Consider the following 13,625-nt stretch of genomic DNA (forward strand, 5'->3'; position numbering starts at 1 on the left):
GAAGGATTAACAGAACAGCTCTCTGTCAGAGGCACAACCCACATTTATTTTCCTTCAAAACTTACATACAGTCTCTGATATTGTTTCACTAGTCATACCTATCAAAGGAAGGTATGGCTCCACAGGAAGGTTTTTGTCGTGTGTAACAGCACACATCTGGCTTGCTCTAGGCATGAGAGTAATGGCCTTTCATGCACAGAACAAGTCATTGTGCAATGGAGACGCGCCGAGTCGTCTGATACAGAGAAGATTTCTTGCAAATGATTGGTATCACTACAGGAATGAGCAGTTGATTTCTTAAGACTTGTTTTAATGGAAGAGGCTAGAAAAGCCATGTTGTAGCGATCTGAATTCTGCACCGCCTTGGGTGAATCATTTGGTCCTGGTGTGGGACAAGGTGGTGGGAGATCTGGGTGTGTAATGACTCCACTAACCAGCTCTCAGAACTGTTTGGGGAGCCAGACAGAACTCTCCAGGAAGCTGGGTGTAGGTCACAGGCTGCTAGGTGGGTAGCCTTGCGCTAGAGAAGCTAATGGTCCCTTTTGGCCTTCACTTATAACCTGAATCAACTGCTTTTGGAAAACAGTTATCTACTCAATCCTGCACATAAGCACACCTTCTGAATTCTTGGTTTCACATCTGCAGTTTAATTCCTTCATTTCTTCAGACAAGAGGGGTTTTCTTTATTAAAGAAGGGAAATGTATAATTCACACTTTTCTATGATCAGTTTAGTATTCATTTTTGTCCATTTGCTATTTCACAGCCCTCCCTGGGACAGGCTGCCAACAGTCTGGCTGGCTGTTCTCTCCCTTCCTCAACACTGCCATGAGAAGACCAGAGCTGGAAGAGCACATCTACACTCTGATATTTTTCCCAAACTCAGCTGAATGTTGCGTCCAGAAGGCTTATCAGGTTATCTTAATACAGATTTCTCCAGAGTGTCACTGTGGTGATTCTGGAAAAGGAAAAAAACACAGGGAATTTTTAGCCATACAAATGGCTAATACGGGTTGAACTAGAGATATGGATAAAGATCATTTGGATGTTTGCTTAACATTTTTTTCCTTGTGTAAATAAAATCTACCATAAAGCAGATTATTTTGAGACTTACAACTAAATTTTATTGTTTTGTAACATAACTCTCAGAAATCCTAGAGGTAGTGCTCGGAAACACCACACCCATCTCTAAGAGAGGAAAAGGAGAACCTGAAAAGTTATATAGCTCCATCAGTCTAATTTTATATTTGAAAAGTCATTAGGACAAATTATAAACCATTCATTTAAAAGCTCCCATCTAACTGGACAGTACAATTAGAAGGGTGAAGCCATAGGAAAAAAGCAAAGCAAGAAACACTCTGGAAAATGCCATGGAAAAAAAAAGCAAGTGGTCAGAAAAAACCCATAACTTAATGAAAAATAAGCAAACCACCAACCTCCTCTGGATAGGCAGAAGGTGCTGGAATGGAAATTTTTAATTCTTGTGTTGTATTTTGGTCCCATAGTGGTAACTTCAGCAATATTTCAATTTGAATTACAAAGTATTGGAGATACAGTTCTTCAACCAAAAATTAGATCTAGAATGGTTTAAAGAGAACCTTTGTATTTTTTAAAGGCAGGAGGCATCAACATTCCTAATGTACTGCTGTGTACCAGAGGACAAGAATGGGTGTGGCAGACAACTCCCAGGCTGAAAACAACTGTCTGAACAGACCTACTAACAAGATCAACAGTATTGTAACATTAGCAAGGCCATTAAGCAGTAACATGAGGAAATAAAAGGGACATAGGTTTGACTTCAAACTTTTTTATATTACATTACAAATCATCACTGTTGATAAAACTTTCTTGTATTACTGTACTATAAAACACTGTGCAGAGTCTTGGGAGTTTACGTGTTAGAGAGTACATAAAAATTAATTTGAACTTGACGGAATGTCTGTTATTTGTTTTGTTTGATGTTGTAGGATTTCTATGCTGAATGGCTCCATGAACTTCATAGGCATTTACCCTTTTAGTGGAGGATGACACGGCAAAAGCAGTCACGTAGATCTGACCCCAGGGAAAAGTGCCGGAGAAGTTAATAAACAAGTTCCTTCACAGGAATTACACAGGCAAGCTCATAACAACATATAGCCGTCACATGCGTCACCTTTTCTGTTGCCATGATGGACAGAGAGGCTGTTGAAAGGATGATCATTTTGTCTGTTTTGACAAGTTATTGTACTGGTTTATGTGGATGAATACGTTTCCATCTGGTGACAACACAGGAAGCCTGGCTGACGAGGGATGCCCCTTAAGACTCTGGCCTAGAAAAGAAACCTGCATTTCGCACTGCCAGCGCTCAGGCAGGATAGCAGCGGTGCCGGTTGCAGCCAGTGCCGCTCACTTGTTACCTTCTCCTAAGGCGCCTCAGCCAAACAACCCCGCAGCTCTGCTGCAGCAGTGCACTAGGTGCAGCTTGGCTGTTTTCTTCTTCAGCTGTGGGGACCTTGCACTAGAGCTGGGCATCAGGGAAGGGAACGGCAGCCTTGCCAGGCAGTATTTCAGGGCAGCTTTCGACACCGCTTCGCAACGCCCGTTTCGAGTACCCCTCGATTTATAACGGTAAAAGGAAAACAACGTGGCGTGCGCGCCCTGCAGGGACGCGTGGCTGCGTAACGGAGGGGTCCGGCTCAGCGAGGGGAGCCGAAGGGAATCCGGAGAGAGCCTTGCCTCGTGCCTGCGAGGGCCGAGGGTGCCCACCCGCAGGCCCCGCCACCCGCGGGCCCCGCCGCCCGCCGGGCTTCCAGCACGTTCGGGCAGACGGCGTTAGGGAGGGCGGCCCTGCAGGCCGTACAGCGGGGCCGCTGCTGAGGAGAGGCGGGCGTTGCCCTCCGGCCGCCGCAGCGCTCCCGGGCGCTCCTGCGGCCCCACCTCGCAGCAGGGCCGGTCGAACCCCGCCGGCGCTCGGTCACGACGCTCGCTTCCACGGGGTCGGTGCGCCGCGCCTGAAACCGGGGAACGCGCCGGCCCCGGGTTTGGCAGACAACGGCGGCGTTTCATCTTCTCTTCCCGCTGGACCTGACCGCACCTTCCCCTCCTCCACAGAAACCGCCCGCGCCCCTCCCGGCGCCGGAGCAGCCCGGGCCGTCCCCCGGCGGGCGCCAGCCGGCCGTGACGGCCGCTCCCCCCCGCCCAACCCTCCTGCCGGGCACCGCTCCGGCCCGGGGCGGCACCGGGCTGGCCCCCAGAGCCGTCGCTTCCCGCGGCAGCCCCGTCCACGGCCCGGGCACCGCCGAGCTCCTCGCCGGCCCGGGAGGAGGGCACCCTCCCCCCCGAGGTCCGCTCAGCTGCGGCGCCGGCAGAGGCGCAGTCAGAGAACTACAACTCCCAGAAGGCACCGCGCCCCTCCGAGCCCCGCCCCACCCCGCCCCCGCCGCCTGCCCGCCCTGTCGTGTGAAAGGTGACCCTGCCTCACTTCCTCCCCGCGGTGCAGGCCGGGAATGCGAGTCGCGATTGGCCGGCGCCCGCCCCGCTTTCCAGCGTGCTGGGGAGCAGGAAGCGGTAACGGCGGAGCGGGCGCGGCGGGCCGAGGGGCTCCTCGCGGTGAGTACCTAGCGGAACCGCCTCCCCACCCCGCGGGGCGCCGCGCCGCCGGGGCGCGACCCGGCCGGGAATTGAAAAGGGATCGATTTAATGCGCGCTTTGATGACGTAACGCGGACTAACGAAGCGGCGGCGCTGCCAAGCGCACGGCTCGGGCCGGCGCAGGCCCGGTCGCCTCCCCGGGGGCGCCCCCGCTGGACGCTCGCGCCCGCCGGCGGCCGCCCGCACCGCTCTCGGCGCGACCGTGCCCGGCGGGCAGTCGGCGCTGGCTAGGCCTTCCGCCTTCTCCCGCTCCTGGGACTCGGCGGGCGCTCATTGGCTCCTCCGCCCGGGGGGGGGCGGGCTCTGCCGCCGCCTTACGATTGGTGGGGGCATCGCGCTGACTGCCATCGGCCCTCGCCAATGGGGCTGCGGCCGGGGGGGGGGGGGGGGGAGGCCGCGGCCGGCTCCGGGGGAGCCCCGGGCGGGAGCGGGAGCGGGGCCGGGCGGCGGCGCCGCCTAGCGGCCGCGGCGCGAAGCCTCTTCCGCCCCTCGGCTCTGCGGCAGCGCCGCCTGGCGGCCGCGGCGCGAAACCTCTCCCGCGCCTCGGCGCTGCGGCCCCCGGCGCGGGGCTGGGCCGCTGGCCCGGGGGAGCGGGGCCCGGCCCGGCCTCGCCTCGCCGGTGGCGGCGGGGAGCGAGGGGCTGTCTCGCGCCCTGACTCCGCGGTTGCCGCTTTGGGGGCGAGAATCCTGAGGAAGGCGCGGAAGCGGCGCTCGGCTGTGTGTGCCCGCCCGCCCAACACCCCTGGGGTTCCCCCGCTCCGGAGGTGGCTGCGGCGGGATGGCGGTGGTTTGGCCAGCGCTCAGCCTGCTCCCCCGGGTCACCGGGGCTGCCGTGAAACCGCTCGGCACCGCCCGCGGTCGTGCGCGATCCGTGCGGGCGAAGGAAAGAGGCGCCCAGTGCGTCAAACACAAGGAATTCCTGTTGCCGCCCAGGAGAACAGGGAGGGACAATAAGATGGCTTCGCTGAGGTAGATCTGGATGAAACCGACCCACAAGTGGTGTGCCTGTGGCGGGAGATGCAGCCAGTGTTACCAAGTCAGCAGCTGACTGCCTCTTCCGAGAAAACCGAGGGAAAACAACTGACGTAGTCCGGGTTCCATCACTCGACTATGAGCCTACTCATAAGTGGCAACTTGGATCGCTCCCACCTGCCTTCCTTGGCATCTTGGGTTTCTCGACTGTACCTTTCACTTCTTCCTCCAAAGTAGTCCTGCTCTTACCAAATATATGCGGTTCTGCTGGGCTTTTTTCTGCAGTATCACTGAGGTTTTTTAAATGACAATACTCAGTGGTTGCTGCGACTGCATTTAGATACACAATGCATTCACACTTGTTACTAGTTCTATGTTAATTCCTGTCGATAAACTAGCTATCATAAGTTGTATGTTTTCTTATTTGTATTTTTAAAGTTTTCTCAGACAGAATTTAAGATTTCTTAGACTTGGTAGGGGAGAACTTACTCTATTATTTTGAGGGTTTTTTTGGTAAGGTAGCCCTACAAACATTCAACTTGGAAGTAAATTGCATTTGGGTAGGTGGAAGTCATGAGAATTGGAGGTCAACATTTTTTTTTAAGTTTTAAGGAATTATGCTTTTAACTGCAAGTCATCTGTCCTTTTATGATGTGTCAAAAATGGGCAAGAAGAATTAAATGGTGAAGTAAATGGCTGACAATTTCCCAAAGGAGACTTTATGTGGAATACCAGATGACAGAAGGCAGGCAGGAGCTGCTGGTCATCTGTCTTAGATCCATGTTGTGGTTTAACCCCAGCCAGCAACCAAGCACCACACAGCCGCTTGCTCACTCCCCTCACCCCAGTGGGATGGGGGAGAGAATCAGAAGGGTAAAAGGGAGAAAACTTGTAGGTTGAGATAAAGGCAGTTTAATAGGTAAAGCAAAAGCCGCACACACAAGCAGAGCAAAACAAGGAATTCATTCACCACTTCACATCGGCAGGCAGGTGTTCAGCCATCTCCAGGAAAGCACGGCCCCATCATGCGTAACCGTTACTTGGGAAGACAAACGCCATTGCTCGGAACATCCCCCCTTCCTTCTTCTTCCCCCAGCTTTATATACTGAGCATGACATCATATGGTATGGAATATCTCTTTGGTCACTTGGGGTCCCATGTGTGTCCCCTCCTAATTTCTTGTGCACCTGCTTCCTGGCAGAGGACAGGAAACTGAAAAATCCTTAACTTAGGATAATTGCTGCTTGGCAACAACTGAAAGCATCAGTGTGTTATCAACGTTGTTCTCATACTAAATCCAAAACACAACGCTATACTAGCTACTAAGAAGAAAATTTACTCTATCCCAGCTGAAACCAGGACAACCCATCGTTACAGATGAGGTGAAGTGAAAGCAGCAGCAGCATCCGCTCCCTTCTACTTCATCTTGCCCTCACAGGCTGGTCTCCTCTGTCCCCGTTAAGACCCTGATATGTATTTCAGTGTCTGCCTGGTGAAGCAGTGATAGCAGGTAGAGCTAGACTACCATAAGCAGTTGCTTCTGCTCTTCTTTTTTCATGCTCACAGCAAAATGACTTCTCTATGGGCATGGGCCAGTTTTTCTGAGATGCCAGAAAGACTGTGTTTTGTGGCAAAAATAGGAATTCCATTATTTCCTTTACTTGATGTCTGTTAGTCATAAGAAAGTAACTTCACCTTTATCATAATTGGGTAATTCTCCTATCTACTTCTGTCATACCCCATATAACCTAATATGTGTTTGTTGTAAATGAGGTGGAATTTACACAGCCGCACAGGGGAGTTAGCAAGTGTGGTGGCATCAGCTCAAATGTGGTTAGTACGTGTAAGAACAGTTTTGCTTTCGGAACTTTCCAATTCCAATCGCATGCAGAAGGAATCTGCACCAGAAGTCAGGGAGCACCTGCTCTGTGGTTTCCTCTAGCACTCTGAAGAAAACTGCTTCTTTGCCGCGCCAGAAATTCCCATCTCTCTATTCAGTGTTTGGTCTGATGCTAGCTGCTCTCCTGACTTTCTTCCTCTTGTCCATACAAAGTATAACAGTATAGTGAAGGGTATGTCTCAAATTCCTTTAAGACTCATTCAAGCCTAGCCAGAAACCGCATGTTCTTCAAAGTGAGATAGACTGTGAAAAGAAACAATGTTTCTGTGCTAATGTGACTTTGAAATGTCTTTGCTTTTTCTGCGGCATTCTCAGTGTGAGCCATGTGAATGTGGGAGTTGAAGATGAGTGCTGCTGCACAGATCTGAAGTCATTTTGCCTGGAGTTAATTTGCGAAATGCTTCCATTGAAGCGCTTGGACTCTCTCCCGAGGTTCTTTTGCATAAGCAGCACGCTGACATTTGCCTCTTGTCCACAGTCACAGAGTTCTGCTAAACTTCTTCAGGTTTGAGAACCCCTGCAACTCCCACCCCCAGCTATGTTTGTTGTATAAGTAAGGGAGGAAGGGCCATCAGATTACAAGCCTGTGTGTCTCTTTCAAAAGGTTGGCAAAGAATGTTTCACCTTGCAGGCAGAGAAGTGTAAGCAGCCTGGTTGAATAAGATGCTCTTGGGTGTGACAGCACATTAAATCCTTGGCAGCTCCTATGTACTTGGAAGCTGAAAAGTGCAGCTTTATTACATTATTATTTAAAGGAATTAAACATCTTGTGTTTGCTAGGTGCAAAATGTGGCTTAAATATGAACATTTTAAGAACTGTTCATCCACCAAGTGGATTGGTGGAATTGTGATGAATAACTGTATAAAGATTCTGACATCATGCTGCTGAGGTGTTGTTGAATAGTTAGGTGTGGGGATATTACATCCCTGCAGTATTTGCTTTGAGGGAGGTGGGTCCCTGCTGAATCTGTAGAATAAAGAAATACCCTTACCTACTCTGTTTTTTCACGTGTATACGTAAGGCAATATTCCATTCCACATCATTAACCCTACCGTTTCCTACCTGTTGGCTAAAATCAGGTAAAGCTGTTACCAAGACAGTTTAGTGTTTCTATGGGTTTTGTAGTCCCTGAAAAGTGCTATTTAGTTCATGTTTGTATACTAACCTGACTGTGCATAGTATTTACTGAGTGGTACAGTATTCTTACTCTCCTACCACATCTTTTGCAGACTAGTCCTCTCACCATGGAAGCTGAAGAAACGGTGGAATGTATCCAGGAATTCCCTGAACACTATAAAGTTATTTTGGATAGACTGAATGAACAACGTGAGCAGGACCAGTTTACGGATATCACTCTTATTGTCGATGGTATGTACAGGCCTGAGAAGCAGTTGGTATACAGAGAATTCTGACAGCTGTGCTGGGAAGCTCTTGGGTTTGTCACAGGTCAACTGTCAAACTGGGCTACTAACAAATTCTTGGTTCTGTACCAGCGTGCGAGCTGCTTGCAGAGTTTCATTTAAAATCTTGGGGAGAACAGTCTCCAGCAGTGATTAATAATGTTGCTTCTGCTTTTCCAAACAAGGGGCTAAATATTTTCAGATAGAAGCCCACTTTGAAACTGCTGTGCTATATTTAACGTGTTGTCTAAGGATTTCCAAAACATTGTTAAACTATTTTTTCCTAACTTGAGCTGACTGTTTGCATTCAGAGAACTTGTACAAATATTGTGTTTTAAAAAAAAAAACAGCAAAACCACCTTGAAATAAGATTTACTTCTTTCTTCTCTGGTATCTGCCTGCTATTTTAATATGTAGTTAAAATAGGATAGAAGCACTCACTTTTCTTTTTATATGTGTTCTAAGGACATAAGTATTAGTTTAAAAGGATGATGGAGATGTAGGTGCTTATTATGTCCTTTAGAAAAGGTGGAGTCTGATAGGTCACCTAAGATTGCTTCTTATCCCTAACACACCTTAGAACAGATGAGGACTTCAAGGAATATAGTAGGACAGACTTAGCTAAAGGAGTGATACCTGATCTTTAAAAAGATAGCGAGAACTCACTTGAAGGAAAATGGTCCTGCAGAGCCCCAATTAGAAAAAAGTAAGCAATGAAATAAAAATTACTCTTCAGGAATTGCCATAGTTTAACTGACAGCACTTGCACAAAACTTATCCTGAATGTTTGTTCCTCCTCTGGTATTCCCAAATCCATGTGCTGAGCTCAAAGCTGGTTTTGTATGCAGCTGTGTAGTTCTAATTCATGTTGCTTATCTCTGTCCTACGGACCCTTATGGACATTCATGCCTGCACCATGGAGAAGGTGAGACAGTGATGGGGAATACACAGTCAGGAAAACAGGAAGAACAGAGTAGAACCACTTCTGTTCTGCAGTGTTGTTTATGCTGGCAGAAGTGTTGATAAAACACATAAGTCTGTAAGAGCAACAAAAACCAAGGAGAACCTGGATAAAACCTGAGAGCTGAGCCCAAGACATACAGGAATAAAGTTTGTATAGGAATTTCCCATAACTTAAATATCTGAGAAGAGAAACACTGGAGTGAGTGAGTCCTCCAGCTGATTGAGTTGCAGAGCTTCAGCAAGGTCAGTGATGTCAGCAAGGGTCTGCCTAAGATGGGACAGGCTAGCTGCAGTAGTATCCCATGTTACAAGGGATAGACATACTAAGTGACTATATGCTGCTGGAATAGATTTGTAGACTGGGCAGTCTCTTTTCTGCTTCTGCACTTATTCTGCACTATGAGTGAGGAAGGTTATCCTAATCCAAAATTTTTGTCTTTCTGTAGGTCACCATTTCAAAGCTCATAAGGCTGTTCTTGCTGCCTGTAGCCAGTTCTTCTACAAATTCTTCCAAGATTTCACTCAGGAGCCCTTGGTGGAGATAGAAGGTAATCCGAGTTGTGCAAATAAAAACCTTCAGAGTTGTGTGCCCAAGCTGGAAATTAATGTAGTGTCCTTGGTACAGGCTTACATACATGCTTGGTCATACCAATTAGCTTTCTAGATCTCAGCTCTCAAGTTGTTCTGAGGCAGCTACCACCACTGGAAAAATAACTTCCCCTGAAAAAAAATTAAAAAGAACAGTCTTGAATTAAATCTTTTGGAAGGGAAAGTGTAAGGTTCTGTGGGTGGGTTTTTTCCTTTTTTTTTTTTTTTTTTTTTCTTCCCCCCAAGCAATACTTGGCTAGTGGAGGTCAGGCAGACCTGGTATGGTTTTAGGACTAGCAGTGTGACATACAGTCTTTCCTTGACAACAGCCATTCTGGTCAGATGAAAAAGGCTGCCAGTGATGGCCAATGGCAGATACCTTGGCTGGGATGCAAGAACAAGATAGACATGGAGCAATACTTAGAATCATAGGATCATTTAGGTTGGAAAAGACCTTTAAGATCATCGAGTCCAACCGTAACCCAACACCACCATGCCCACTAAACCATTTCCTGAAGTGCCTCGTCTACATGTTTTTTGGACGCCTCCAGGGATGGTGACACCACCACTTCCCTGGGCAGCCTGGTCCAATGCCTGACAACCCTTTCAGTAAAGAAATTTTTTCTAATATCCAAACTAAACCTCCCTTGCCACAGCTTGAGGCCATTTCCTCTCATCCTATCTCCAGCCACCTGACAGAAGAGGCCAGCACCCACCTCACTACAATGCCCCTTCAGGTAGTTGTAGAGAGCGATTTGGTCTCCCCTCAGCCTCCTTTTCTCCAGGCTAAACAACCCCAGTTCCCTCAGCTGCTCCTCATAAGACTTGTTCACTAGACCATTCACCAGCTTCGTTGCTCTTCTGTGAACATGCTCCAGCACCCCAATGTCTTTCTTGTAGTGAGGGGCCCAAAACTGAACACAGTACTCAAGGTGCGGCCTCACCAGTGCCAAGTACAGGGGAACAATCACCTCCCTGCTCCTGCTGGTGTATTGGGTCTGGCTGAGATGGAGTTAATTCTACCCATAGCAGCCCTTGTAGCACTGTGCTCTGCATCAGTAGATAGAAGGGTTTTGATAACACACCAGTGTTTTGGCTACTGCTGAGCAGTGCTGGCACAGCATCAAGGCTGTCTCTCTCAACGGCAGGCTGGGGCAGGGCAAGATCTTGGGAGGGGACATAACCAGGACAGCTGACCTAAACTAACCAAACAGATAATCCATACCACATGACATCAGCTCAGATAAAAAAGCTAAGTAAAGGGAGATGGAAGGGGGGGCATTTTTGTCTTCTGGAGCAACCACTACGTGTACTGAAGCCCTACTTCCCAGGGAGTGGCTAGACATCGCCTGCTGATGGGAAGTAGAGAATAACATCATTTGTTTTTCTTTGCTTTCGCATGCAACCTTTGCTTTCACTTTATGAAACTGTCCTTATCTTGACCCACGAGCCTTTTGTTGTATTTTCTCCCCCCTGTCCAGCTGAGGAGGGGGAGTGATAGAACGGCTTTGGTGGGCACCTGGCGCCCAGCCAGGGTCAACCCACCGCAGCTGGGCACACTATTTCTGATATAGGCCAGGATGCTATTGGACTTCTTGGCCACGTGGGCACATTACCAGCTTGTCTTCAGCTGGCTGTCAGCCAGGTCCCCCAGGTCCTGCTCTGCCGGGCAGCTTTCCAGCCACTCTTCCCCAAGCCTGTAGCACTGCATGGGGTTGTTGTGACCCAAGGGCAGGACCCGGCACTTGGCCTTGATGAACCTCATGCAATTGGCCTCGGCCCATCGATCCAACCTGTCCAGATCCCTCTGTAGACCCTTCCTACCCTCGAGCAGATCAACCCTCCCTCGCAGCTTGGTGTCATCTGCGAACTTACTGAGGGCTCACTCAATCCCTTCATCCAGATCATTGATAAAGATATTAAAGAGAACTGCCCCAGTGCTGAGCCCTGGGGAACACCACTTGTGACCGGCTGCCAACTGGATTTAACTCCACTCACCACAACCCTCTGGGCTCAGCCATCCAGCCAGTTTTTTACCCAGTGAAGAGTAACTTGTCTAAGCCATGAGCCACCAGCTTCTCAAGGAGTATGCCATGAGAGACAGTGTCAAAGGCCTTGCTGTAGTCAAGGTAGACAACTTCCACAGCTTTTCCCTCATCCACTAGGTGGGTCACCTGGTCACAGAGAGAGATGAGCTTACTCAAGCAGGACCTGCCTTTCATGAACCCATGCTGACTGGGCCTGATCACCTGGTTGTCCTGTATATGCTGTGTGAGTGTACTCAGGATGAACAGTTCCATAATCTTCCCCAATACCGAGGTCAGGCTGACAGGCCTGTAGTTCCCTGGATCCTCCCTTCGACCCTTGTAAATGAGCGTCACATCGGCTACTTGCCTGGTAGGCAGAGAGCAAATTCCTGGAACAGTATTTCAGCCTCCAGCTGCTCAGAGGTCTCTTGAAAGAGGTTGTATTTTTGTGTTTAAATCTATACTTTTTATTATTCAAACAGCTTTTTGTCCATCTTATCCTTCCTTTTATCTTTATTGCTGCATAACTCTGTAGTTACTCCAGATTCACATATTTCTGTAGTAGACTTTTTCTTCCATTATAAGCCTTTTAAGAGTGTCATCTTCATGAAACTGACAGCTACAGTACTGTGAGCAAAATGGTGAGCAGGCAAGTATGCAAGATTCATCAAGTGCATGAGACTGAGTAATTGCTAAAAGAAACTGTTGTTTTTCTTGTCTCTATACAGGTGTAAGTAACATGGCATTTCGTCACCTAATTGAGTTCACCTATACAGCAAAACTAATGGTCCAAGGTGAGGAAGAAGCAAATGATGTTTGGAAAGCAGCTGAGTATCTACAGATGTTAGAAGCAATCAAAGCACTTGAAATCAGGTAAGCACATAAGCCTCTTTTTCTTCCCAACACTGAAATGTACAGTCAGAAGAATCCTTTTACAAGAGCTGGCTGCCAGTATTTTGCAATGCTGTTCCTTATCTTGAAACATCCTAAACTTGTGTGGGACCATATATGCTTCTACTGTAAGATAGGGTCAGAATTATATGGACTGAAAAATGAATGTCACATTCTTTGGGCTGGAACTTGATGACAAGTGACACAGCTGATAAATGTTGCAGACATTCTAGATTTGTGACTGTGGTAACTAATACCAGGTCTCTGTGCTATTTGAGTGCCCACACCTGATTGACAGCTGGGTGTACAGTGACGATGTTCCTCAGGTAGTTAGACTTTGATTTCATGCAGCTTTCTGCTGTTTATGAGAGAATAAACAGTGATCTTAAAACTTCTTGCTGCAAAATTAACCTCTTAAACTTCTTGAATGAATGTAACTGTTATAATCAGTTTTATACAGGATCAATACTTAATTAAATGTTGCTGTGGCACCTTTTATCTCATACCAGGAACTGTACTCTGTTGCCAAACTCCAGTGTGAGAAAAGCAGGTGCTAGTCCCATCATGCTGTTTTTCTTCCCCTTCCTTCCCTTTCATAAAGTGCTGTCATGTTCTCATTCCTTCTGCAGGCTACACTGTTCTGCCAGCATGAAGCACAGGGAGGGGCAATAAATGCTCCCAGCATCATGGTTATTCTTGCTTTCTCTTCTAGACCTGTTGAAAGGTCTTTGCATTCAGGCTGAGGAAAGACTGTTGCTTCCTTTTTATCTCCCCATAGATACATTAGCCAAGGAGAGTGGTGTTGGCCCAAGTTCCTGTAGTAGCCCGCTAACATTTCGCTTAAAAAAACTCTCTGTGACGTGATACACTGCAAACTTGGTTTTCAACATCAGCATTTATTTTCCAATTAACCTATTCTGTATTTATTCTGTGGATTGGCAGTAGAGCTGAATGTAATTTTTTTTTTAATAGGAAAGATATGGGATGTGAGTTTCTAGTCCTACAACCTCCACAAACACCCTTTTTTTGACCTTGTTAAGATTAAGTATGATACCAGCAAAATAATTTTTTTTTTCTTTATTCAGGAAAGAAAGCAGACCTTAGCTGTCTGCTTGAGGAATTTGAAAGAAACTGAAAAAGTATGTTCTAATCAGTATCACTTTGAGTCAGTGTACACCAGTAGAGTTGTTGAACCAGGATTCAGATCCATCCATCAAGCTAAACTGTCCAGCCTGCAGTTATTTCCCACTATTGTA

The 13,625-nt window shown here is 48.0% G+C and overlaps 1 protein-coding gene across 3 annotated transcripts in view; it reads left to right on the top strand.

The window, feature by feature from the left end:
- Nucleotides 1-3,423: 3,423 nt before the first annotated feature.
- The window catches only part of ZNF131 (zinc finger protein 131), a 28,909-nt gene continuing 18,707 nt past the window's right edge, over nucleotides 3,424-13,625 (top strand). For 2 of the 3 annotated variants that reach the window (XM_075020164.1, XM_075020165.1), the window contains exons 1-4: nucleotides 4,651-7,004; nucleotides 7,730-7,868; nucleotides 9,310-9,411; nucleotides 12,207-12,351. In XM_075020164.1, coding sequence (XP_074876265.1) covers nucleotides 6,897-7,004; nucleotides 7,730-7,868; nucleotides 9,310-9,411; nucleotides 12,207-12,351 — 494 coding nt within the window. In that variant the 5' untranslated portion in view covers nucleotides 4,651-6,896. Of the gene's footprint in view, nucleotides 3,587-4,650; nucleotides 7,005-7,729; nucleotides 7,869-9,309; nucleotides 9,412-12,206; nucleotides 12,352-13,625 lie in introns of those variants that run through there. The other variant, XM_075020166.1, reaches the window with a different exon arrangement.

This window comes from Buteo buteo, chromosome Z (genome assembly GCF_964188355.1).
Source record: "Buteo buteo chromosome Z, bButBut1.hap1.1, whole genome shotgun sequence".
NCBI lineage: Eukaryota > Metazoa > Chordata > Aves > Accipitriformes > Accipitridae > Buteo > Buteo buteo.